The sequence below is a fragment of the Narcine bancroftii genome, chromosome 6, assembly GCF_036971445.1.
Source record: "Narcine bancroftii isolate sNarBan1 chromosome 6, sNarBan1.hap1, whole genome shotgun sequence".
NCBI classification, from domain to species: Eukaryota; Metazoa; Chordata; class Chondrichthyes; order Torpediniformes; family Narcinidae; genus Narcine; species Narcine bancroftii.
The window spans coordinates 135592840-135619257 of NC_091474.1; the positions used below are offsets into that span (position 1 = coordinate 135592840).

Sequence of the window (26418 nt, forward strand, 5' to 3'; positions counted from 1 at the left end):
TGTAAAGGAATGACAGTTGTCACAGAGGACTTTAACCCTCAATCTTAGAGGAACAGTAAAGCAATAGAAGGTAGAGGTGTGGGTATGTAAATGTAAAATATGTCAGTGGGTGTAGTGAATGAGGTTGGGTGTGTGTGTGAGGTCAGGATTAGAGAACAGTACAGCAGAGGACAGGCCTTCCAGCCCATGATGTCTGTGTTGTACATGTGGCCAAATTAAACTAATCCCGCCTACTATTCATGTGCCCATCAAAATGCCTCTGCGATGTTGCTATAGTACCTGCTTTCACTAGCTCCCCTATCAGTGAATTCCAGGCCCCTCAGCCTCATTTTTCCTGTAACGCAATAACTAGGACTGCACAAAATACTCTGTGTGGCCTAACCAAAGTTTTATACAGCGGCAACATCATTTTGGAACTTTCTACACAATGCCCCAACCAATTAAGGTAAATAGACCAAATAATCTATTTTTCACTCTATCCACGTGTGTTGTCACTTTCAGGAAGCTATGAACTTGTGCCCCCCAATCACTCTGCACATCAGTGTTCCTGAAGGTTCTGCCATAGTTTCCTCTTAGTTTTGACCTCCTGGGTTCAAAACCTCTCAATTGTCTGGATTAAACTCTGCCTATATTTTCAACTGTTCTATCTCTTGCTTTCATCCTTTGAGAATCTGCCTCACTATCAACAACTCTGCCAATTTAGGCAATGAAAGAATTCACCGAGTTCCCTCCAGCAGAAGAGTTTTTGGTCCAGATTCCAGCATCTACAGTCTCTTGTTTCTGCCAATTTTGTATCGTCTGCAAACTTACTTTTGTCTACATTTTCATCTAAATAATTGAATATACATCACAAACAATTGAGGTCCTAGCATTGATCCAGTCAAACACCACTGGTCACAGTGTTCAAGTCAGAATAATCCCCTCTACCAGTATCCTCAGTCTTCAATGCCTAAGCCAATATAATTCTGAGCCAGGAACACATGAGCTGCTATTCAGAAATTGGAATTTTGCAGTTCAATCTCGCATCTGTACAGTTTAGTTAAAACTGTAAAAAGTCCTACCTGGAGATAGTGATCAGTCCATGGCATTTCAAGCAATATTGTGCAAGTCATGCATATTACATGACTCTGTTTTATTACAATGACAATAAATTGAATCCTGAATCTTCTTGAATTTTGAAGTTTTGGGAAGTAGCAGTTCTTGCATTTAGTTTCTCCACCACCTCCTATCCTCTCTTTCTCACTGTATTAGACATGAAAGTTAGAGGTGAAAGTTCTTGACACAGTGCGAATCCATTCTAATGTGGTCCTCATCATCTTCCAGAATCACAAAGTTCTAGTCAGAAAAACTGAAGGATATGAAGAAGGGGGAAATGATCCTTTGTCTCTTCTGCTTTCCTCTCTGTCAATGCAGAAGAGTGGTCCTTTATAGATTACTACTAAACACTGGCACCTCTGCAAAACAGAGTTATTTATTTGGGATTGATATGGTTTCCATTAGAAGGAGGCACTGCCCAGTAAAAACATATCTGTGCAATGAAACCAGATTCACTACCTAAAATCATGATTCTGTTGCACCAGAGCAAATCCACGCAGGTGACTTTGCAACACTGTATTTGTGCTCTAATTATAGAACAGATAAATTTCTCAGCAAATTTGTCAAAAACCAACACTATTTTTGCCTGTTTTTTTTCAGCCAAAAAAGAGAATCATAACAAATAAGAATATAGAAAAAAATTAAATGTAAAACATTCAAAGATTAACTATTTAAATCAGTCACTTATTGCAAATAAATGGTGTGATCCTTTTAATCCATAATTTTGTTAATTTCTTTTTACAAAGAACACAAAGACATGTACACTGCAAATCTCTGATCAAGAAAAAAATCTGAAAATGCAACAATGGTATTAGTGTGTTGACTGATTAGGCTACTCAGTATTTGAACTGACCATTCATATAAAAACATGCACGATTCAAAGAAATGTGCATTTATTATATTCTTCTGCAATGACAAACACCTCTTTAGACTGAAAAATAAATAATATAGTTCTTTTAAAATTAGTTAATTTTCTTGTTTCCAAAAATGAAATAGCTTTTTGATAATATCATGATGCCAATTTAATGAAGAATTTTCAAAGCAAAAAGGTGCACAATGAAATTTTAAAAAACGTACACTAGACCAAAGTTGCTGGATGAAATATCCATCACTCATGCTGATTAAACTATGTTACACAAGAAGGAAAAAGGTGATTCCCCCTTGAATAATTCTAGAACCAGACATTTACAGATATTTACAGCACACAAGGACCCTCTATGGCATGTTTTAACATGAATGGTCTCTGACAATTATTTCTGTACAAAAGGAAACTTTGATTTCTTGTTAACAGGTTTAGTAGACAATATTGTACAAAACAAGTCAGCGAAACTTCATCAATTGGCTTCCTCATTTCTGTTTTTTAAATTTTACAAGGTAAAATGGAAGATCTTATTTGAGGTAATAATTAACACAATCTTTTATTTTAAGTTATTTATTGGAGAATAATGGGGACTCTAACACTTCAGGGAAGGAAAATAACAGGAACATATCGAAATTACATTTTCCTTTGGTCATCTTTTAAGTTCAATTTGAATTAGATTGTCAAGTAAAATATATTTTTCAAAACAAAATAGTGTTACAAAATAAAACATTAAGGTCCATTTCCCAGTTAAAGCCTACACGAGTTCAGTTCTTCACTTTTTCTCAGCAACCTGCTCCACTTCTTAAGAGTTAAACATCAATATTTCATGGTCCTTTTATATTTTCTGGTGGTGGTCTTCGTAAAGCTTGTGTGCAGGCAGAGAACTCACAGTAACCAGGAGGTCCTGCACGACCAGGAGGACCAGGAATACCAGGCTGTCCAGGCTTTCCAGGTGGGCCTCTCTCTCCATCAAGGCCATCTCTACCAAAGCTTTGCTTGCCTGGCTCTCCTATATCAAAGAAGAACATTAGTTCAAATACAAACAGATTGATGTCTACCATCCACAATATTGTTCTGGATGCTGATCTAATGCTACTTATCCCCTGTTGGAGCAAAAAAGAACAAAGGGACATGGAATAGAAGAGGGTTATTTCATAGCAATATCTGGAAACACAGAAAGAGATGGAATTCTTTCCACTCAAGGCTGTGAATTTGAGAATAATTAAGAGATTCAAAACTGAAATTAATAGTGTGAGTATACAAGGCTATTAATGAAGTAAGATATTAATGCAAATAAATCAGCTATAAGGCATTGCTGAGTAGACCAAAAGATAAAAATAGCCGATAGTTAGTCCAATAATTCTCTGAGAAAAGAGTAGTTTCAGAATGCTATCCAGTTCTTGACTAAAGTGAGCCAATCCTGACACCATCCAAGCACACTCACAAATATATCTTTGGTTTTGGTTGTGATACACACTATCAATGACTCTGAAGACTGGGTGAGGAACAATAAGCTTTAATACACATTAGATTTTGGCTGGCCCAACTCCATGTGCTCAAATGAATGGAAGGGGGCAGGGAGGTCGACCTTTATGGCCAGGTCACATGGGGAGGGGTTAAATGGGGTCGAGTCATCAGTGGGCAGGCCAGCCACTTATGTACAGAGCAGCAGCAGTATATACATATATACATATCACTACAATCACCCTCTCTTTTAAAAAAAAAAGACCCAGTCCTAGAGGTTCAGTCAGTCAGGTGGCTTCCTCTGCCTCTGTGACCTGTGCAGCTCTACCAGGGGTGTACTGGTTGGCTCCATTGCTGGTCAGGTGTCTTGAGGCAGGGGGCAAGGCTGGATGACTGTGGGGGCAGTCGTGGTGGTTGGCTCTGCAGGGCGAGGGTCCCGAGCATGTGGTGTGGGTGTCCAGGGGGCGTCGATAGTCTGTACCAAGCCCCTGTAGGGGCCTATGTATCTGTATGTGGTGGTTGGGGCTGGGGGTAGGTGAGTGTCTCCGACACACGCCAGGTCCCGGATAGGGACTGTGTCCTCATTGCTGACAGGGTACTGGACATATGCGTAGTGTGGATTTGCGTGCAGGAGCTGCACCTGTTCCACCAAAAGGTCAGTCTTATGACCCCTTGCGAGCTTCCTCAGTAGGATGGGTCCCAGAGATGAGAACCAGGGTGGCAGAGTGGTTCCAGTCACCGACCTCCTGGGGAAGGAAATCATGCATTCATGAGGGGTCATATTTGTAGCAGAAGGGATATTGATTGCCTTTTGCAGGACTTTTTGCCAATGAGATACCACCAGGCCTTTTGACAAGGGCCAGGAGGTTCGCCTTCTAAATGGTGGCATTTTCTCACTCCACCTGGCTGTTTTCCCTGGGGTTATAGCTCGTAGTCCTACTAGTGGCTATGCTTCTAGCCATCAGGTATTGCCGCAGCTAGTCGCTCACAAACAAGGACTCCCGATTGCTATGGGTATAATCCAGGAACCCAAAGAAGGTGAATATGCTGTGGGGTGCCTTGATAACTGTGGCAGAGGTCAAGTCGGGACAGGCAATAGCAAATGGGAATATGGAGAACTCGTCCATGACATTGTGGAAATAGACATTCCTATTGGTTGAGGGCAGGGGTTCCTTGAAATCAATGCTCAGCCATTCGAAGGGTTGTTTAGCCTTGATGAGATGTTCCTTGTCGGGGTGAAGAACTGCGCCTTACATTCCGCGCAGACTTGACAGTGTCTGGTCAGGGACCTGACATCTTCAATGGAATATGGGAGGTTCCAGGCTTTTATGAAGTGGAACAACCTCGTGACTCCAGGGTGGCAGAGGCCATCGTGAAGGGACTGGAGGAGGTGGAGATGCACGCTGACGCACATCACCCGGGATAGGGCATCTGGGGGGCTTGTTGAGTTTGCCTGGCCGGTACAGGATATCATAGTTATAGGTGGAGAGTTTGATTCTCCACCTCAGGATTTTACTATTTTTGATTTTACCCTGCAGTTTTGTGCTAAACATGAAGGTGATGGCCTGTTGGTCCATCAGCAAGGTAAATCTTTTCCCAGCCAGGTCGTGATGCCAGTGGCGCACGGCCTTAATGGTCACCTGTGCCTCCTTCTCGATTGAGGAGTGCCATGTTTCAGGGCCATGGAGGGTGCAGGAAAAAAATGCTACTGGCCTGCTCACCTGGTTGAGAATGGCAGCCAGTACAAAGTTGAAGGCATCGTTCTCCACCTGGAATGGGATGGATTCGTCTACAGCATGCATCGTGGCTTTAGCGATGTCTCCTTTGATTAGTTGAATGCCACCTGGGCTTCTGCCGATAAGGGGAAGCTTGTGGACCTTACTAAGGGGTAGGCTTTATCGGGCAGTGTCTGGATGGATAAAGTTTTCTGTGTTCCCACTGTCGAATAGGCAGCTCGTCTTTTTTCCGTTTACGTCGATCTCTATCATTGAGTGAGCGATTGGATGAGGTCTGCACATTCAAAGTCAAGGAAGCCAGGATCGGGTCGTTGTCATCGCTGTTGGAGGGGAGGCCTGACCAGTAAGATGGCGGCCTTCATATTGACCAGGTAGTCGCATCAGAGGAAGGAGGAAGGGACATCCACCAAGCAGCAGAAGGTGGAGATGACTTCACCCAGGAAGGCGGACGAGATGCTGGGTAAGCTGGCGACTCCCGGGTCACACACATGGTCGAGCTGTTCAGGGCTACATGTGACATCAGTGATGCGCTGCTCGCTCGGGAGGGTTTGGATGACTTACAGATATTTCTTTCCATACCCCGAGCAAGTCACCTCCTTAGCTGGACAGAGTCATCTGGGGTGCTTCAGCTGGCCGTAGTAGTGGCATCTCGTGTGTCTGATCATGGTGGCAGCAGCGGTGGGGTTGCGCTCACCTTCGCGGAGGCCATCTATGATGCTGGCTCCCAACATGGCACCAGCCACGGTCTGCACATGGAGGCTCTGTTCTTACCAGCGATCTCATTGGCATTGCATTGGGCCGAGTCAAGAGTCCTGGCAAGCTGAAAGGCTCTCTTCAGGGGCAGCTTGTCCTCCTTGAGCAGATGCTGACGAATGTAGTCAGACCTCACTCCAGCCATGCAGGCATCTCAGACCAGCTCCTCCACACACTGGGCTACGGGCACAGGGGCTGTATCAGTGCCTCAGCAGTCTATCCCCAGGTTGTACAGCACTCGGAGGAACTCATCTATGGACTCACTGAGTTGCTGTCTCCTCGAGGCCAGTCAATACTGTGAATACACTTCGTTCGCCCAGGGTTTGTAGAGGTTGCAGAGCTCAGCCATGGCCTCTAGGTAGGTCATGCAGCTCTGGGTCGCCAGGTATGCTCGGTGGCCAACTCTAGCTTCCAGGATCTTGAGTTTCTCTTCATCCAAGTCCACTAGGTCCGCTGCGACTTCGAGGAAGTTTGTGAAGCAGGAAATCCCCTGCTCGTACCGTTCGGCAGCTCCAGACATCTGTGGATCGATGTCGAGGCGATCGGGTCTCAGCATCTTGTCCATCCCGTGTGGAAAATTAATGTGTGTTAAATTGATATGCATTATCAAGGACTCCAAAGGCTAAGTGAAGAACAATAAGCTTAAATACACATTAGATTTTGGCTGGCCCAACTCCATGTGCTCCATTGAATGGAAGGGGGCAAGGAGGTTGACCTTTATGGCCACGTCACAGGGGGATGAGTTACATGGGGTTGAGTTATCAGTGGGTGGACCAGCCACTTATGTACAGAGCAGCAGCACTATATACAGGTTGGCACGATGTGGCTGCAGGCAGTGCAGCTGGCTCACAGCACCAATTACCGAACTTCACTCCTAAGTTTCAATGTTTTCTGTGTGGTGCTTGTACATTCTCTCTGTGACAAAGTGGGTTCTTCCCCCACCCCCAATTGTCCAATTAGCTCAAGACACACTAGTTTAGATGCTGCTGTAAATTGTCCTTCCGCATTGTAAAGAAAAGTATATAGCACACAACTAGCATAAGAAATAGCAGAGCAGTGGGAGCAAGCTCATCTCAATCAGTCAGTAGGTTAGAGAGATGTTAGTTACCCCCAATCTCCAGCAACAGAACTCTAAAAATGATTGCAGGATCTTAATCAATCCTCCTCCTCTCAGCACACTATCCTTCATCCTATATCTCTTTTCTGCTTTACAAGTTGCCAATGTTGTAAAACACATGAATCGCTTGCCATTAAGTGATGCCATGACATCATTCTTCTTTCATAAAAAACAAGACCCCACTGCCAGCTAGATGACATTACCTGAGCAAGAAGAAAGCAACGTAGTAAACAGTAGCAACCAATTCAGATGGTGGCATTTTAAATGCTGAAGGGTTAATGCACAATGATCGACCAGACATGAATTGCCTGCAGGAAGAAGGTATTGTCTACATTCCCAGTGATATTCCTCCTATTCCTGAGGACTTCTCTGATGAATTTGATAGGGCAAGCACAGTAGCATGAAACCTGTCTGAAAGGCTGACATGGAGTCTGGTATTTGGAGCTCATTATTTCACGCAAGGAAGCAGCAATCAGTTCCCTGCCAACATTCATGGATCTGATTCTGTGCAGCACGTGCCTAGTGAATGTCTTAGTTTCCCTTGCATTTCACACAAAAGGCAATCAATATCCAAGTGTTGCTGTGGATGTGCAGACTATTGGCAGGGAAGCTTGGACGGTTGCCATCATGATCCCAGATAAAATTGTTCAACAAGTTGTTCAAGAATGCAAATCTAACAATCCATTTCATCTGCTCTTCCTCGAGCAATCAAGAATGATCATTAAAATGCTACACTTCTAGTGATGCCACATCACACAAAGGTTAGAGAAGCAACTCCCAAATTTTTCAAGTGGCCCTGACACCATTCATTTCAGCATCGTGTTCACAATGATTAGTGGGAATATGAGATCATATTCCAGCCAGGTACTGAACAAGGTTTTAGTTAGGGAAGATCAGAAGTTAGGAGCAACTTTGTATTTGAGGCAAACATGTGGGTGTTGTTTTTCTCATGTGCACGTTTTTTTAAAATTGTCCTTTAAATGGCAGAAGGTGCAGGTTTTCCAGATATTTTCACTAGCCCCTTTTACACAGCTCTTGAAAGCCAGGTTTTATCCACCTTTTAAGTGCAGGGTGAAAGCATCAAAGGCAGATTGGGAAGTCTAAACTTACCCGTCTTTGATCCACCAAGGTAGGTACTCTCAGTGGTGGAGCATATCGATGTGGAATCTATCTAAAATGGTTGACCTGTGTTGCCGGGTCAAAATGGCAAGGGAAGATTATGTCATGATGTTAGGTCAAGAAAAGGTTCATAGTCTTAGGTGCACAGCAAGTAGAGCAGGGGGGACTCTACTAGGCGCATAGTGTGCGAACGTCGGTGAGTCTGGACTCAGGGTTTGCAATCACATGTAGCTTTTGTTAACACACAATTTTTTGAAGATCATGGTAAAATGTTAATGGGAATAAACACACACATGCACACAATTTATAAGGGAGCAGGGGAAAATGTCAAACAGTACACAATTACTGTATTGTTTAACAATTTCCCATGCCCCCTTATAAATTGTATGCGTGTTTTATTCCCGTTAACATTTTCCCACACACTTCTATAATTGTGTGTTTTAAAAAAACTACTTGTGATTGCAAACCCTTGTGTCCAGACCCACCAAATCTGATTCTTTTCTCAACACAATGTCACACTAGGTGCCGACGCTGCTGTGCTACACATTCTGCCTCTTTTGCTTTTGGAAACCAGCTTGCTGTGTAAAAGGACTCATGGATCCAGCTTTTTACTGTTCTGTGTGAACGAGCAACCCGGCTTCCAGAGATGGCAATAATGTGGCTTTTCAGTGTTAAAAGGGCTTAAGAAACCTTGACAAATGTTGAGCCTCTTTTGATGTAAACTGCCACCACAGTGCAATGATTATTGAAAAAAGGTACTTCAGGATGAAGATTGTCTGACAAGGATGATATCAAGATTCTTAACCACTGTTGGAGCTACATTCATTCAGCCAACTCCCATCACACTCCTAAGTTTGAGTTTGCCATTGGAAGGAAAGCTTTGGGAAATAATTAATTAATTATTTTTTGGATTGGTTACTGCAAAATACACAGTCTGACATTCTCTTGTAGCCATAGCAATTATATAACTGGATCAGTTAGGTTACATTGTGTCAAAAGTGTCAATGCAAATGTTTATTGTCATATACATAAGTACAATGTAGAGATGCACCAAAATTCTAACTTGCTACAGACATATACATGAGATATACCATGTGGTAAACCATTGTTATGTATAATTGTCTGGTCAGGCACACTTATTGGTCAATTGTACCTGTGGCCCCTCCCCACAGGCTACTGTATAAAGGTGACTGTTTGATAGCCCCCTTCCTCAGTGCAGGTCAGTTGAACAGTATGGATATGCCTCTGTTTTTAAGTGAATAGAAGCCTAATAGTTTCTTTACAATAATCTTTCAAGTAATTGATGGAGCAAATCTTCAAGCCAGAAAAGGTGGAAATCAACCTTCAATTGCCTGAGGCATCCACCAACTTTAAGCACTGGCTCTGCTGTTTTGAAGCATTCCTTCAGGCCTCCTCTACCATTGTGCGATCAGAGACTGACAAACTGCAAGTGCTGCACTCTTGGGTCGGCACCCTGGTGTACTCTATGATCAGGGACGTCACAACGTACCAGGAAGCCATGGACATTCTCAAAGGACAGTACCTGCATAGAATCAACATCATCTATGCCAGACACCTCCTAGTTGCCTGAAAACAATGACCCAGTGAGTCCAACGCTAAATATATTCAGGCCCTGCGAACACTTGGCAGGACCTGTGAATGCAAGGCTGCATCTGTCGTGGAGTATACGGAGGACCTCATCCGGGATACCTATGTCACAGAGATTAGGTCGAACTACATACGACAGAGTCTTTGAGCAAGGGGAACTCAGTCCGCAGAGAGAAGTCGAGCTTGCAGGCATGCTGGAGGTGGCCCTCCAGAATATGGAGACCTCTTCTCTTTCTCTTTGGCTTGGCTTCGCGGACGAAGATTTATGGAGGGGGTAAAAAGTCCACGTCAGCTGCAGGCTCGTTTGTGGCTGACAAGTCCGATGCGGGACAGGCAGACACGATTGCAGCGGTTGCAAGGGAAAATTGGTTGGTTGGGGTTGGGTGTTGGGTTTTTCCTCCTTTGCCTTTTGTCAGTGAGGTGGGCTCTGCGGTCTTCTTCAAAGGAGGTTGCTGCCCGCCAAACTGTGAGGCGCCAAGATGCATGGTTTGAGGCGTTATCAGCCCACTGGCGGTGGTCAATGTGGCAGGCACCAAGAGATTTCTTTAGGCAGTCCTTGTACCTTTTCTTTGGTGCACCTCTGTCACAGTGGCCAGTGGAGAGCTCGCCATATAACACGATCTTGGGAAGGCGATGGTCCTCCATTCTGGAGACGTGACCCATCCAGCGCAGCTGGATCTTCAGCAGCGTGGACTCGATGCTGTCGACCTCTGCCATCTCGAGTACTTCGACGTTAGGGGTGTAAGCGCTCCAATGGATGTTGAGGATGGAGTGGAGACAACGCTGGTGGAAGCGTTCTAGGAGCCGTAGGTGGTGCCGGTAGAGGACCCATGATTCGGAACCGAACAGGAGTGTGGGTATGACAACGGCTCTGTATACGCTTATCTTTGTGAGGTTTTTCAGTTGGTTGTTTTTCCAGACTCTTCCAGACAGGCATGCTGGAGGTGGCCCTCCAGAATATGGAGACCTACTTGACTGAGAACATGGCCATTCCATAGTTACCCTGAGCACCACCATCTTTGGATGCACCTCCCACCCCCACCCCCCCACCCCGCTCCACTAACGACCCAACTACTGCTGCTGTGCTCCATGAAAGCCTCCTGATGCTTTCAGCTGGCTCTAGTAACAGCCCAGCCATAGCTGCGGTGCTCCAGGAATGCTCAAAGTGCTATTTCTTTGGCCTGGGCAAGCATCAGAGGAAACGTTGCCCAGTGAAGAATTCAACTTGCTCCAGCTGCTGGAAGAAGGGCCACTATGCCAAAGTGTGCAAGTCCAAACCCCTTCCTAGCAGTGCCACGTGCAGATCATGGGGGCCATCTTCCTCAACACTACCATCACCCGGGGCCAGCTGTGCTATGTACAATCCGTGGAGGTTGCCATTTGGGCGGCATCTTTGGGACCCAGCTGCAGCACATGCAGGCTGCAGAAACCACCATCTTTGGGATCCAGCAACCCTGCATGCGTACCCTGGGGTCTGCCATCTTGGACACCACCATCTTCTGCAACAGCGATGTGCAGCGACCTGACTCTGGCCTCCATCAGACTCAACCAGGACAGCCCACACTCGCTTGCCAGGTCGATGATGGATATCAAGGTAAACAGCCACATGATGAGTTGCTTATTCAACAGTGGGAGCATGAAGAGCTTTATACACCTGGACACAGTGTGGTGCCTCTCCCTCACAGTACTGCTGGTGAACCAGAAGGTATCCTTGTCATCCAAGTCGTATACAGTGGACGTCTGGGGCTTCTGTGTAGTGACTTTAATGGTGCAGGATACTGCATATAAAGACTTTAGACTGATGTTAATGTCGCAGCTCTACACTGCTGTACTATTGGGACTTGATTTTCAGTGTCACTTAAAAGTGCGACAATAGAGTTTGATGAGCCCTATCCACCCCTCACCATACATAACCAGAAATTATCTAATCAACCCCCCGCTGTACACATCCACCAACACACAACCTGCGGGCACTCCACACTTAAAATTCCCCCAACCCTGACCATTGCTATTCACCACCCTCACCCCCGACTGCAAACCATTGCCGTGAAATGGCTTCCCAGAAGCCCTTCTATCAGGTCCCTGCTGTGTACTGCCACTAATGACATACCACATGAACTTGTGTTTTCCTTCCCCATGAAATCTGCAACAGGGACCACACTACTGGCATGGCTGATGTCCCCAGGGCCCATCCTACTCCGGTAGTATGTGAGGAACCACAAGACTGACCCACTAGTCAAAAGGGTCCACCTCCTCCAATGCTAACCCCTAATATGTCTACTTGGCACATCTGGATGGGCACGAGGACACCATTTCTGTCAGGGACTTGGTTCCCTCAGAGGGCCTGGAGACCGCTGCCGATCACCTCACACTCCCCTCACCATTGTAAACACATGATGCACCCGACCCCTGGGACCCTGCCTCCGCTTTGAGGGAGGATACACCAGGCATGGCGTTTACCCACCTGCACAACATTGATGACTATATACAGGTACCTGATACAGTCCAGGACCCCGCTGCTCCACCGCAGCTGCAAATGATACTACGATGGTCTCAGTAAATGACCAGACCACCAGATAGACTGAATTTGTGAATCTGTAACTTTGTAAGTCCCACTTCACCCCTCAGGTCTCTTTTTTAAAACAAGGGTGAATGTGGTAAACCACTGTCGCATATAATTGTCTGGTCAGGCACATGCATTTGCTGATTGTACCTGTGGCCCCTCCCCACAAGCTTCTGTATAAAAGTGACTGTTCCTCAGCCCCCTTCCTCAGTGCAGGTCAGTCGAACAGTATGGAGGTGCCTTTGTTCTTAAGTGATTAAAAGCTTATTGGATTCTCTATAATGGTCTACCGAGTAATTGATGGTTCATCATACCAACTACAACTTAAGTTACCACAAATACCAAGACATAAAAAGAGATAATAAATATCAAAGGATATATAAATAAATATTCACAATTGCATTTAATACAAAGAAAAAGATATTTCAGTAGTACAGACAGATCTTTAGTGGTTTTGGAGTATTTTTTGCTTAGAATTAAGGTACGATGGGTAGTTCAAGAGCTTGATAGCTGTTGTCCTGTCAATTATGTCTTATTTTATGTTTATGGAAATTCTGCTGAATAGCAAGAGAATGTCAGCCATTTCTTCACTTTGCAATTAATGTGGTTTCAATTCTTTCGGAGGCTCGCTGCATCCAGAAATTGGCTGGTTCCTTATATAGACATGGCCAGTTTAGACCAACTACCTCACTTGAATTGCAAGGGACTTCTATTATTATCCCCAAACTTGTCCTCCTCCCCTTCCTCCTCAACCACTAAAACACTCTCTGGTCTACTCTAGGATTCATCTAAAAAAGTCCAAGGAGAAAACTGTTGCATTACATCAATACTGCATTTAAAGGTGATAAATATCTGTAGAGTTATAACTGTTTCTGGATATTGCTATGGGGACAAAAGACACATGTATTAATACTAAGCAAATCTCCCAAACCTGGATAAAATCTTGACTTGGGACAACTTCCCAACCTGACCAGAACCAAAATTACATGGAGCTTGACCCAAACCAGTCATTGTCAGATGACCATCGAACTTGGGTCAGGTCACCAAGCAATGGAATATTCATCTGGTTCAGTTGGATGAACCAGCTCCATCTTTTGTTCTGTACAGAGAAAAAAGAACTGCATATTTTATCCTCAGGTGGGCAAATCTGGTATGAATAACAAGTGGCAGTCAATTTGGTGAGGAGTCTTGACTTTGTGGTGCCACCTGAAGATGCTGATCCTTTAATGAAAATTACTGATTGAGATATTTTAATGCTTTTTTAAAAATTATTTCCAGGATTGCATAATATTTTGAAAAGTAGATGAAGAAAATAGATACATAGCTTATTAAAAAGTCAGGTCAAAAATAATCACAAAAAGTCATCCTCAAAAGTTTGCAAAACAACAAAAAAGTAAGACGAAGCCACTGACCGTAGCCTATTTGCTCATACCTGGTAAACCTTGTTGCCCGTGAAACCCTGTGGGTCCTCTTCCTGGTAGTCCTCTATTGCCCCTATCACCTTGTTCACCTGCACAGAAATTCATGTTAGTTAATGGTATAGAACATATAAGGAAATTACTATTGTAAATAATATTTAAATTATTAAATATTAAAAAGTATATCTATTTTTGACATAGCTCTATTGCCATCATTCAATTTCTTTTTTCATCAATGAAATTAAGTGCAATCAATTTAGCTTTGAAAAAGGGACGGGAACCTGTGAAATCAAGGTCCAAAAGTTTGCAATTACACAAAGAAACTTGACAAATTTGGCATTCAATGTATATGTTAAAAAGAATTCATAAGAAGGATTTGGCAAAGACAAAATATGTAAGAATACTTATATTACATATATTAAATTAGTTGACTCACTATTGCCACCTTATCTTTCAGGTTTTGTTTTAAGGTCAATGTATTTTATGTGCAAACACCACACTGCCGTGTATTTTATGTATTTTGGCTGTTTTGCTGGAGGATTACCTTTTTGTCCTTTGTAACCAATTATACCAGGTGGCCCTTTGAGTCCATTGAGTCCACGAGGTCCTGGTTGACCTGGAAGGCCATTGTCCCCAGAAGGACCTGGGGGTCCAGGCAGTCCAGGATGTCCGGGCAAACCCATGATACCAGATTCAGGTCGCCTCAGGCTGGCAGCCAAATGAGCCAGGTGTTCTATAAAGGGAGACCAGATGAGCCAGTTACACAATGTCATTGATATAACAAGGTAAAATTAATTTTTGCTGTGCATGACTGACACCATAGTGCAACTTTTTTGTAATATAGAAATTAGAACATAAAACACTGGAGTTAAGTCATTCAGTTAAACTTATCCTGCTGGTGTTTGCTCCTCACAGGATTTCCCTCTCACCGTCCCATCCTTTATTTAATACTTTCAGCCAATAATTCTATTCCTTTATTTTCTTCATCGATTAGGCAAAATTCCATTATCTCTTCAAGAAAGTGTTTAAAATTTCCTCTGCTTTGATTTTGAATCTCAATGGTTTACAATATAACTGTTAAATATTGAAGCTTTTCTGAACTTGAAACATTATAATAGCAAGCATGTAAACTATGAGAACATCTTGTTGAATTCAGTGAGAATTGCTGAGGCAGCAACAAACGGTAATAAATTCAATAAAGAACTTAAAAGAAACATTGAAAAGAAAGTAAAACTCAAATTGCAGTGAGCCACTTGAAGAATGATAGCCTGCACCTTCAGTCCATTTTGGCTAGTGCAGACACCATGGGCCCAATGGTTTCAATAAATTTCTATAATTCTACTGCAGAAGTTGTATTTGCGAAAATGAGAAATATTAGTACCAAATGAGGCCTATCTGATCTCACCTTAGTCTTAAATCCTTTTTATTCCTTCATTTTACCCATTAAAGATCAACTATTTTCTAGCCTCTCATTATATTCTTTCTCCATTTTTGAATTATAACATCTTTAATCATTACACTCCATAATTTTCCTTGTTTTCTCATGGACTTTATAAGATGCACATTTTCAGTCTTTCTTGTCTTGATTATTTCTCAATGAAAACTACCATTCCATTTTCTCCCAAAGTTATTTGCCTTCTTGTCTATGTTTTACTAATATTTCTATTTCCTCTCCCGTGGCTTCACATCATTTAATTTTCTGATTTTAGTGTCCTGGCTTTGTGGTATTCATGATTAGTCCACTTTTTTCATTTTAATTTGATTAAAAATAATCACAACTCCCTTTCTCCCTTATTACCAGTTTAAAATCCTTCCACTTACCCTCGTCACCCTTTTCTCAATGCTTGACCTGATTGGGCTGACCTGCCTGTTAGGTCCAGTAACTTGCTGTCTCACTAATGGCATCACTGTCCAATAAAAGTGAATCCTATTTTCACTCTTAAAAGCAGACATTCTCAACCTTTTTTGGCTATGGACCCTCTAGATCCTACTCAAAGTTTAAGGGCTCCCTTCCCTGTGAAGCAGTCATGTTTTGGTTTCTTCCATACTTTTCTCCTACCGACTACATAATAAAATGTTTAAAATATTTATGTTACGCGAGGTAAAAAGAAAACAAGGCTGAAATGTGCTGTGGCCCCCAAGAGGGTCCTTGTTGAGAATGCCTGCTTTAAAGCATAAAGCCACATCCAAAATTTGTTTATCTGTCAATTTACATGTTTATCTATTACCCGACAAAATAAAGCTCTCATTACAAAAACGGAATTATCTCTGTTTATCATTGTTTAATGAGCTCAATTATGAAGGATCCACAGAAATTTCAATTAGAGAATTCCAAATATTCACAAACCTTGAACTTACTTCTCTGTGCTCAAGATCAGAATGACTCCTCACTTCCTAGACTAGACCCTCCAGCTATTGGAAACTTTAATCTTAACAATTTAAACATAAATTTATTTGCTCCAATTAAGTAATACTCAGAGGCTCAGAGATTACAATGTCCAAATGAATAGAAATAGATATGTAATTGTAGTGTGCAGTGAGGAACAGTGTGCAGACTGCAAGTCATGGATAGGATGTTTGAATGGGTAGACAAGGGACAGATGAAATTTAATACAAAAATGAGAAGTGATACACTTTGGCAAAAAAGGGGATAATGGTTTGCGCAATGCCTTTACAGAGCCAGTGATCGGGACTGAGGTATGAATCCCACACTGCCTACAAGGATTTTGTACATCCTCCCAGTGTCTGTGTGGGTTTTACCTGGGGGCTCCAGATTCCTCCAACCAATTGAAACATACTGTGGGGGGGGGGGGGGGGTGTAGGTTAATGGAGTGTAAATTGGGAAGCATGCAATCGAGGGCCGAAATGGTCTGTTACTGTGCTATAGCTCTAAATTTTAAAAAATTAATTTAAAAGCTAATAGAATGATATAAATTAAATAGTTCAGTTGTGAAAGATGTGCAAAAGATGAGTATTTGTACATAGATCTTGAAAATAGCAGGTCACAATGAGAGTGAGGAGTAAAATAAGACGGTATGGTATCCTGGAATTTATATATGTAGAAGCACAGAATACAAAGGAAAGAAAAATCAGGTCAACCACAATGGGATAGGAGTGAGACGGAATAATCAGGGCTGTGGGGAATAGTCAGACAATGCGATAAATGGGATTGGGCCTGCATAGATTGAAAAGCCCAAATAGCCTCCTTTGAATGCATTAGTAATCTTATGAATTGCATCCACTTCCTAGAAATTCACAGAGAATTATTATTAGAATGCTTGCAGATTTTAAGCAGTAGAGCTAGAATTGACCTCCTTGGAGAAAATAATTTTGAGAGGAAATTTGTTTGAAAACCATGATAGATTTAGGGATGGATGATAGAAGGTAATTATTCCCATTAACTGAAAGCTCAAGGAATAAAGGGGTACAAGTCTTGGAGTTTGCTGATCAGTTTTGAGGGGATGATGGTGTTAAATGCCGAAATGAAGTTGACAATACCACAGTAATTAGTTGTATAAAAAGTGACGATGTATACAGGAGGGAGACTGTAAACTTGGCTGTATGGCACATCAACAACCTCACACCCAATGTCACCAAAACCAAGGAGCTGATTGTTGACTTCAGGAAGGGAAAACCAGAGATGCACTATCCAGTGATGCTAAGGGGAATCAGAGCAGGAGAGGGTGAGCAAATTTAAGTTCTTTGGAGTCACTATGTTGGAGGGTCTTTAATGGACACAGCACACTAATGGCATCATAAAGAAAATACATCAGCCCCTCTACTTCCTCGGGAGTTTGTGGAGGTTTGGTATGACATCAGAAACTCTAGCAAATTTCTATAGATGTGAGGTGGAAAGTGTGCTGACTGGCTGCATCAGGGTCTGGTATGGGGTTACCAGTACCCCAAGCATGAAGCTCTGCAAAACATAGTGAACACAGTCTGGGACATCACAGGCAAAACCTTCCCCACAATTGAGAACATCTGTTGGAGAGCAACAGCAATCATCAAGGATCCATACAACCCAGCACACACTATGTTCTCACTGCTACCATCAGGAAAGAGGTATAGGTGCCACAAAGCTCGTACTGTACCATCAGGTTCAAGAACAGATGCTACTCCATCACTATCAGACTCCTCAACGATTAACTTAATCAGGGACTCATTTAAGGACTCTAATTTTTGCACTTTATTCTCTTTTTCCTCTCTGTATTGTATAGTTTGTTTACACTTCTTTATTTGTTTATATATTGCACTACCAATAAATGGTAATTCTGCCCTGCCTCGTCCACAGGAAAAAGAATCTCAGGGTTTTGTGTGATGTCATGTATGTACTCTGACAATAAATTCAAAATCTGGAATCTAAATCTAAAAAGGTTGGCAAAGAGACAAGTAGGCATGGAGGAAAAATATGTCTTAATCAAGGATTAGTTTTTATGTATGGTATGAATCAATCACCAATTTAGAAATCGAAATGGACAGACACAAGAGAAAATAATTTTCAGGCCTTTGGGAGAAAAGTAGGTGAATGGTTTGATACATCCATAACCAGTTATCACAGTTGAAATAAATGCAATTATAATGGGATGGGGATGGGGTAGTTATCTAAGGTGGACTGGATTAATAAGTTAAAAGACAGGTTAGTAGAACAGCTGATCTATCCTACTCAGCAAGAGATGTTCCCAATCAAATAACAAGGTCCAAAAATAAAAAGGCCCAGCCTGTGGTGAACTAAAGGGTAATGTTAGATTGGAAGCTAGGGTATACAAAGCGGCAAGGACTAGAATTGAGGACTGGGAAGTTTTTAGGATCCAGTAGCAGGCCATAATTAGGGAGAAAATAAATTTTGGGAAAAAAAATTGTGTCTGGTGTAAAAAGCAAAGCGTAAAACTTTCTATAGATTTATAAAAAGAAAAAAGTGATGAAGGTAAATGTGAGACCTCTGGAAGCTGATGAAGAACAATGGCAAAACAACAATATTGCAGAAATTAAGATTTTTCCACCAGTTTTCACCATGGAAGACAATGCTATAACATCAGACTAGCTAATATTAAATAACTTAGTAGAACTTGGAACAGAACTTAGAAAGACAGAAGACAGGAAAAAATAGGCCAATTAATAGAGGTGCCTAACCTTTTATCTGGGATTGTTGGGTCCAGACACTTGCCGTTGTTTGGAATCTTTTAGATTTCAGAATTATTTTAAAATGGCCATCCCTTCAAGCACGCCCGAGTCGTGTTGCCATCTTTCCCCTACTTCGCTCACCTGAGTCGCACTGCTGTCTCTCCACACCCCTCACCCGCCCACATTGCACTGCCATTTCTCCTCCCCCATCCTCCAGCTCGAGTTGCGCTACTGTCTCTTCCCCACCCTTGCTCGTCCAAGTTATGCTGTCATCTCTTCCCCCCTCACCCACCCGAGTCACACTCCCATCCTCTCTCCAGCCCCCACCACTGTACCAGTGCCAGGGGAACAGCCCCCATTTCAGTTCCTCTTCACTGACACAGCAGTTTCCACTGTGTATGGGATTATAGGTAACGACTAGAGCCATTGATCCAGTATTGATCCGCTGCCAGGCCGACTGAAAGCACCACAATGCTGGGCAGGTATCAGGATTCAGCAATTCGAAGGGGTTTATAAAGTAGCAGAAAGACATGAGATTTTCCAGTACAAGTTAAGAAAGGGTTATGCTAGATGGGTAGGATACTTATAAAGTAATTATACCATGAATTAGCGACGTGGAATGCGACGGGATACACGAGAGTTGAGCAAGGGTCACATCAAGACATGTTTGGCGCCAAACTCCATCTTTGATGAGCAGATGTCATCTACCAAAAAAAAGTACTGTTTTTGGCAGTTGCCTGTTTTCAGAATTCCATATAAAAGGTTAGGCACCTGTATTGGCAAAATGTGAGTGCCAATAATCGAAAATAAAATAGTTAATAATTCAGGTAAGCTGAAAGAATTAAATCTAGTCAACATAATTTGATGAAAGTTAAATCATGTTTGACAAATATGCTCAAAATCTCTGAATATATAACAGGAAAAGTAGAAATAGCTGTTAATGTCACGTACAGATTATGTGCTGTCTAACGTCCATGATACCTTTTGTGAAATTGGGCATGATGCGATGTGGATGTTGTGTGAACACCATATTATATACATAGTAAAGTTATATTGGATACTGTAGTGTACCTGTAAACTTTTTATTTCTAAGTAAGGATCAGTGTGGGGGTGGACATGGGGCTGTGGGGAGAGAGCAAAGCAGTGGGATCAGTGTCGGGACTGACACAGGGCTGTGGGCAGAAAGTGGGGAAGTCGGATCAGTTTGGGTATACAATACACAATTTCCTATAGCTAGCAATTATTTTTCATAAATTGCCATGGACTTGATCACAGTAACTGAATAATTATGGGACCACGGGCATACTATAGAGGTGGTTGGACGTTGCCGAATGGACGTTACACAGCACATGACTGTACTGTATTTAGATTTCTAAAACACATTTAACAAGGTGCTATATAGGCAGCTATTGCATAAATTAAAAGCCCATGATATTGGAGAAAGTGTGCTAGAACAGATCGAAAACTGACCATTTGCAGAAAGTTGGAATAAATGGGTCCTTTTCATGGTGGAAAGAGGTAATTAGTAGTGTTCCGCAGGGATCAGTTCTTAGCCCACAGTTTTTCACTATTTACATTAATGAATTGGAGGAAAGAACAGTATGGGAGGCTTCCAAATTTGCCGATGATATGAAACTAAGTGGAAGGGCATGTTGCGATAAGAATACTGTAATTCTGCAACAGGATAGAAATAGATTGATGAGTGGAAAAAAGACTGACAAGTGGAATTTAATGTGGGCAAGTGAGGCCATGGTAAGAGAAATTTAAAAAAAAGATTATTATCTAAATGGAGAATGACTACAACTGAGTGAAGTGCAGATGGATCCAGCTATTCTAGTTCATGAATCAAGCATGGCAGCACGGTTTGCGTAGTGGTTAGCGCAATGTCTTTACAGCTCTAGCGAACGGGACCGGACCAGGGTTTGAATCCTGCGCTGTCTGTAAGGAATTTGTATATTCTCCCCATGTCTGCGTGGGTTTTCTCTGGGGCCTCTGGTTTCCTCCTACTGTTCAAAATGTACTGGGGGGTGTAGGTTAATGGGGTATGAATTGGGCAGAGCAGACTCATAGGCCAAAATGACCTGTTACCATGCTGTATGTCTAAACTGGAAAAAAAAGAAAAGGAGGCAGGCAGGTTCAAGAAGGAGTTAAGGCAGCACACACGATTTTGGGACTTACCACAAAGGGTTTTAAAATAAAGAGTAAAACACAAAAGTCTGCAGACACCATGATTGAAGTGAAAACACAAAGATAAAGATGCATAACTAATGTTTCAGGCTTGAGCCCTTCATCAACATATGAGCAAAACAAATGTGCGCCTGTCCTCATGTTGCTCATGCCTTAATGAAGGGCTCAAACCTGAAACATTGGTGATGTAAAACCATAGAACACTAGAGCACAGAAGCAGGCCCCTTTCTCCCTTCTAGTCTGTACTGAACTGAACTTTTTTTTTTGCCTAGTTCCACTGACCTGCACCCAGTCCAAAGCCCTCCATACCTCTCCCAACCATGAACCTGTCCAAATTGTTCCTAAATCTTAAAACTTATCTTTATCTTTGCTAATATAAAGTACACCATTTGACCAACTGAGTTTCTCCAGCACTGTGTCTTTACTTCAAAATAAAGAGGTTTTATTACATTTGTACAAGGTGATGGTGAGACCTCATCTGGTGTATTGTCACAGTTTGGATCTCCTTACCTATAAAAACAATATGGTAACGTTGCAGGGAGGACCAAGGAGATTATCCAGGCTAATTCCTGGATGAGGGGATTGCCCAACCAATAAAGATGAAATCATCTGCAAAGAGTAGTTCACGGACAAGTTTCTCTTGTGTCTTGGTGTGAGCTTGCAGGCGCCTCAGATTGAAGAGACTGCCATCCGTGCGGTACCGGATGTAAACAGCGTCTTCATTGTTGGGGTCTTTCATGGCTAGGTTCAGCATCATGCTGAAGAAGATTGAAAAGAGGGTTGGTGCGAGAACACAGCCTTGCTTCACGCCATTGTTAATGGAGAAGGGTTCAGAGAGCTCATTGCTGTATCTGACCCGACCTTGTTGGTTTTCGTGCAGTTGGATAATCATGTTGAGGAACTTTGGGGGACATCTGATGCGCTCTAGTATTTGCCAAAGCCCTTTCCTGCTCACGGTGTCGAAGGCTTTGGTGAGGTCAACAAAGGTGATGTAGAGTCCTTTGTTTTGTTCTCTGCACTTTTCTTGGAGCTGTCTGAGGGCAAAGACCATGTCAGTGGTTCCTCTGTTTGCGCGAAAGCCGCACTGTGATTCTGGGAGAATATTCTCGGCGACACTAGGTATTATTCTATTTAGTAGAATCCTAGCGAAGATTTTGCCTGCAATGGAGAGCAACGTGATTCCCCTGTAGTTTGAGCAGTCTGATTTCTCGCCTTTGTTTTTGTACAGGGTGATGATGGTGGCATCACGAAGATCCTGAGGCAGTTTACCTTGATCCCAACAAAGCTTGAAAAACTCATGCAGTTTGGCATGCAGAGTTTTGCCGCCAGCCTTCCAGACTTCTGGGGGGATTCCATCCATACCTGCTGCTTTGCCACTTTTCAGTTGTTCGATTGCCTTATATGTCTCATCCAGGGTGGGAACCTCATCCAGCTCTAGCCTTAGGGGCTGTTGAGGGAGCTGGAGCAGGGCGGAATCTTGGACACAAGAGAAACTTGTCCGTGAACTACTCTTTGCAGATGATGCCGCTTTAGTTGCCCATTCAGAGCCAGCTCTTCAGCGCTTGACGTCCTGCTTTGCGGAAACTGCCAAAATGTTTGGCCTGGAAGTCAGCCTGAAGAAAACTGAGGTCCTCCATCAGCCAGCTCCCCACCATGACTACCAGCCCCCCCACATCTCCATCGGGCACACAAAACTCAAAACGGTCAACCAGTTTACCTATCTCGGCTGCACCATTTCATCAGATGCAAGGATCGACAATGAGATAGACAACAGACTCGCCAAGGCAAATAGCGCCTTTGGAAGACTACACAAAAGAGTCTGGAAAAACAACCAACTGAAAAACCTCACAAAGATAAGCGTATACAGAGCCGTTGTCATACCCACACTCCTGTTCGGCTCCGAATCATGGGTCCTCTACCGGCACCACCTACGGCTCCTAGAACGCTTCCACCAGCGTTGTCTCCGCTCCATCCTCAACATCCATTGGAGCGCTTACACCCCTAACGTCGAAGTACTCGAGATGGCAGAGGTCGACAGCATCGAGTCCACGCTGCTGAAGATCTAGCTGCGCTGGATGGGTCACGTCTCCAGAATGGAGGACCATCGCCTTCCCAAGATCGTGTTATATGGCGAGCTCTCCACTGGCCACCGTGACAGAGGTGCACCAAAGAAAAGGTACAAGGACTGCCTAAAGAAATCTCTTGGTGCCTGCCACATTGACCACCGCCAGTGGGCTGATAACGCCTCAAACCGTGCATCTTGGCGCCTCACAGTTTGGCGGGCAGCAACCTCCTTTGAAGAAGACCGCAGAGCCCACCTCACTGACAAAAGGCAAAGGAGGAAAAACCCAACACCCAACCCCAACCAACCAATTTTCCCTTGCAACCGCTGCAATCGTGTCTGCCTGTCCCGCATCGGACTTGTCAGCCACAAACGAGCCTGCAGCTGACGTGGACTTTTTACCCCCTCCATAAATCTTCGTCCGCGAAGCCAAGCCAAAGAAAGATGAAATAGATTGGATTTGTATTCCTTGGATTGGAAAAGAATGAAGATGATATTATTCAACCATACAAGATCCTAAGGGGGCTTGACAGCATAGATGTTTGGATATTTTCACAAGTGAAAGAATCTTGAACAAAGAATACAACTACAAAAGGCTGGTTATTTAAAACTGAACCAGAATCAGATGTTATTGTCCTGAGCAAGTCAGGAAATTGGGTATTTTGCGGCAGCATCAGAGTGCAAATATTATTATAACCATCTTATGATATTATTATTTAAAAAATAATAGTGCATGAAAAGTAAGGGAGTGCCTTTGGTTCATTGATTATTCAGGAATCTGATGGCAGTGGAAAAATAGCTGTCCTTGTACCACTAAATGCTTGTCTTTAGGCTCTTGTATCTTGTTCCTGATGGTAGCTGAGTGAAGAGGGTTTGGTCTGGGTGGTGAGGGTCTTTGAAGATTGAGGCCATTTTTTTAAGCCTTGTGCCTCGTGTAGATGTCCTCGATGGAGTGAAGTCTGGTGCTTGTAATGTCGCAGGCCAAGTTAACAACCCTCTGGAGTTTATTCCTGAGAGTTGGCGCCTCCATACCAGGCAGTGATGCAACCAGCCAGAATGCTCTCCACGCTACACCTGTACAAGTTTATGAGTCTTTGATGACATACCGAATCTCCTCAGACACCTCACAAAGTATAACCACTGGTGATTGCATTAACGTGGAGGCTCCAGGACGGATCCTCAGAGATGTTGAAACCCAGGATTTTGAAGTTGTTTTTTAATATTTTACTTAAATTCCACACATGTATTGATCCAAGTACCACGTATATCAATCGTATACCACGTAACTAAAATACATGCTTTTTTTTAAACCCCCTCCCATGCCTTCCCCCAAATAATAACCCCATAAAGAAAGAAAGAAGTAACTAAAAAGAAAAAGATAAAAAAACTAAAGAAAAGTTGAAAATAAAGATTAGAATGCACCTGGTTATTAACATTCCCATAATACCTTGACAAACCATATATCAATTAATTAACTCCAAGGAGCTGATAAGGTTCTCAGAGGTCTAGAGGATATCTTTTATAAATTAATAAATTATAAATAAATCTGTAAATAAGGGTACCAAATCTTCAAGAAGGAATCATATCTATTACTTGAGAGGTATACAACTACAAATTTCAGCGTGCCATCTATGCAATCCCAAATATATATTGGATTTGCATGTTACTGCTATACATTTTCTTGCAATTGCTAATGCAATTTCCACAAATTCTTTTTGAAACAAATTAAATTTGAAAAGCATAGGATCTTGAGGGAATTTAACTCCCGTAACCCATTCTAAAAATGCTTCTAATTCCATCCTGTACAGTTTTAATTTAGAACATGACCAAGTGGAATGTAGAAAAGTACCTATCTCTTGATCACACTTAAAACATTTCTGATAAATCTGATTTCAGCCTATGAATTTCTGTGGGGTAAGATACAACTGATGTAAAAAAATATATTGTACTAATCTATATCTAAATTTATTGTATTTGTCATACTATCATAACAGAATTCTGACCAATTTTCATCCTCAATATTCATTTTAATTCTTTTTCCCATTTTTGCCTAGATCTGTGAATAACTTGGTTTCATATTCCTTTTTGCAAGAATGCATACATAGTTGGTGAAATTTTTAACAGATTTATTACCAATCAAAATTTCTATTTCACTCCTGTCAGGCAATAACATTGTTGGACCTAATTTATCACATTAAAATGCCTTTATTTGATAATAACAAAATATTGTTTTATTCTGTATTGTGTATTTATTGTTTAATTGATCAAATGTCATTAAATTCCATCTTGAAAACAGTCCATTATTTTCTTAATTGCTTTGGTAGACCAAATATCAAACAACAGCTTATTCATTGTAAATGGTACAGGTATAAATCTATTTTATGTCAATAGTATTCTATAAATTATATTATTCTTCATTCAATTTCATCATTGATCTTATCCCATATTGTAATCAAATGCCTCAGGAATGGTGTATCTCTATCTCCAGTTATTAATCTCGTATTCCATTTATAGATAAAATCTTCACATAATGTCTCTCCTATTTTATCTATCTCTATCTTAAACCACTCTGGTTTCTCTCCTTCCTCAGAAAAAGAAGAGATAAATCTCATTTGTGCATCTTTATAATAATTTTTTTAATTTGTAAGTTGTAGCCCTCCAAATTTAAATTTCCAGGTTAATTTTTCTAAAGAAATCCTCACCATTTTACCCTTACAAAGAAAGTTTCTTATATTTTTATTCAATGCTTGGAAACATGTCTGTGGAACAAATATAGGCAATGATTGAAACATATTTTGTAGTCTTGGAAAAATATTAATCTTTATACAATTAACTCTACCTTATAAAGTTATGGGTAAATCCATCCACTTTTTTAAGTTCTCACCAATTTTTTGAAGTAAAGAATTATAGTTCAAATTGAATATATTATTTAAATTATTATCTATTCAAAACCCTTGATATGTTATTCCATTATTTGGCATTTAAATTGGGTATTTCCTTTACACTGTGTATAATCCCCCTAGTAAGAGGCATTATCTCACATTTATCTCAATTCACTTTATAACCAGATACTAAACCACATTCCTTCAATCTGAAATACAATTTATGCAATTAAATTTCTGGTTCAGTCAACTTCAGACAACACCCACAAACAAATAAATTTTATATTCCTCTCCACTGACTCTAAACCCTTTAATTTCAGCATTTGACCTAACCAATTCCACTAATGGTTCTATCACTAAAATAAACAAAGCTGGGGACAATGGACACCCTTATCTATGAGATGTAGTTAATAGAAAAAAAATCAAAAATG

At 42.0% G+C, this 26418-nt stretch overlaps 1 protein-coding gene across 3 annotated transcripts in view; it reads right to left on the reverse strand.

Annotated features, from left to right (window-relative positions):
• Positions 1-1793: 1793 nt before the first annotated feature.
• col9a1b (collagen, type IX, alpha 1b) overlaps positions 1794-26418 on the reverse strand; it is a 159330-nt gene continuing 134705 nt past the window's right edge. For all 3 annotated transcript variants that reach the window (XM_069886151.1, XM_069886153.1, XM_069886152.1), the window contains 3 exons: positions 14280-14468; positions 13750-13827; positions 1794-2966 (listed from right to left, as the gene is read on the reverse strand). In XM_069886151.1, coding sequence (XP_069742252.1) covers positions 2782-2966; positions 13750-13827; positions 14280-14468 — 452 coding nt within the window. In that variant the 3' untranslated portion in view covers positions 1794-2781. The remainder of the gene's footprint in view (positions 2967-13749; positions 13828-14279; positions 14469-26418) is intronic.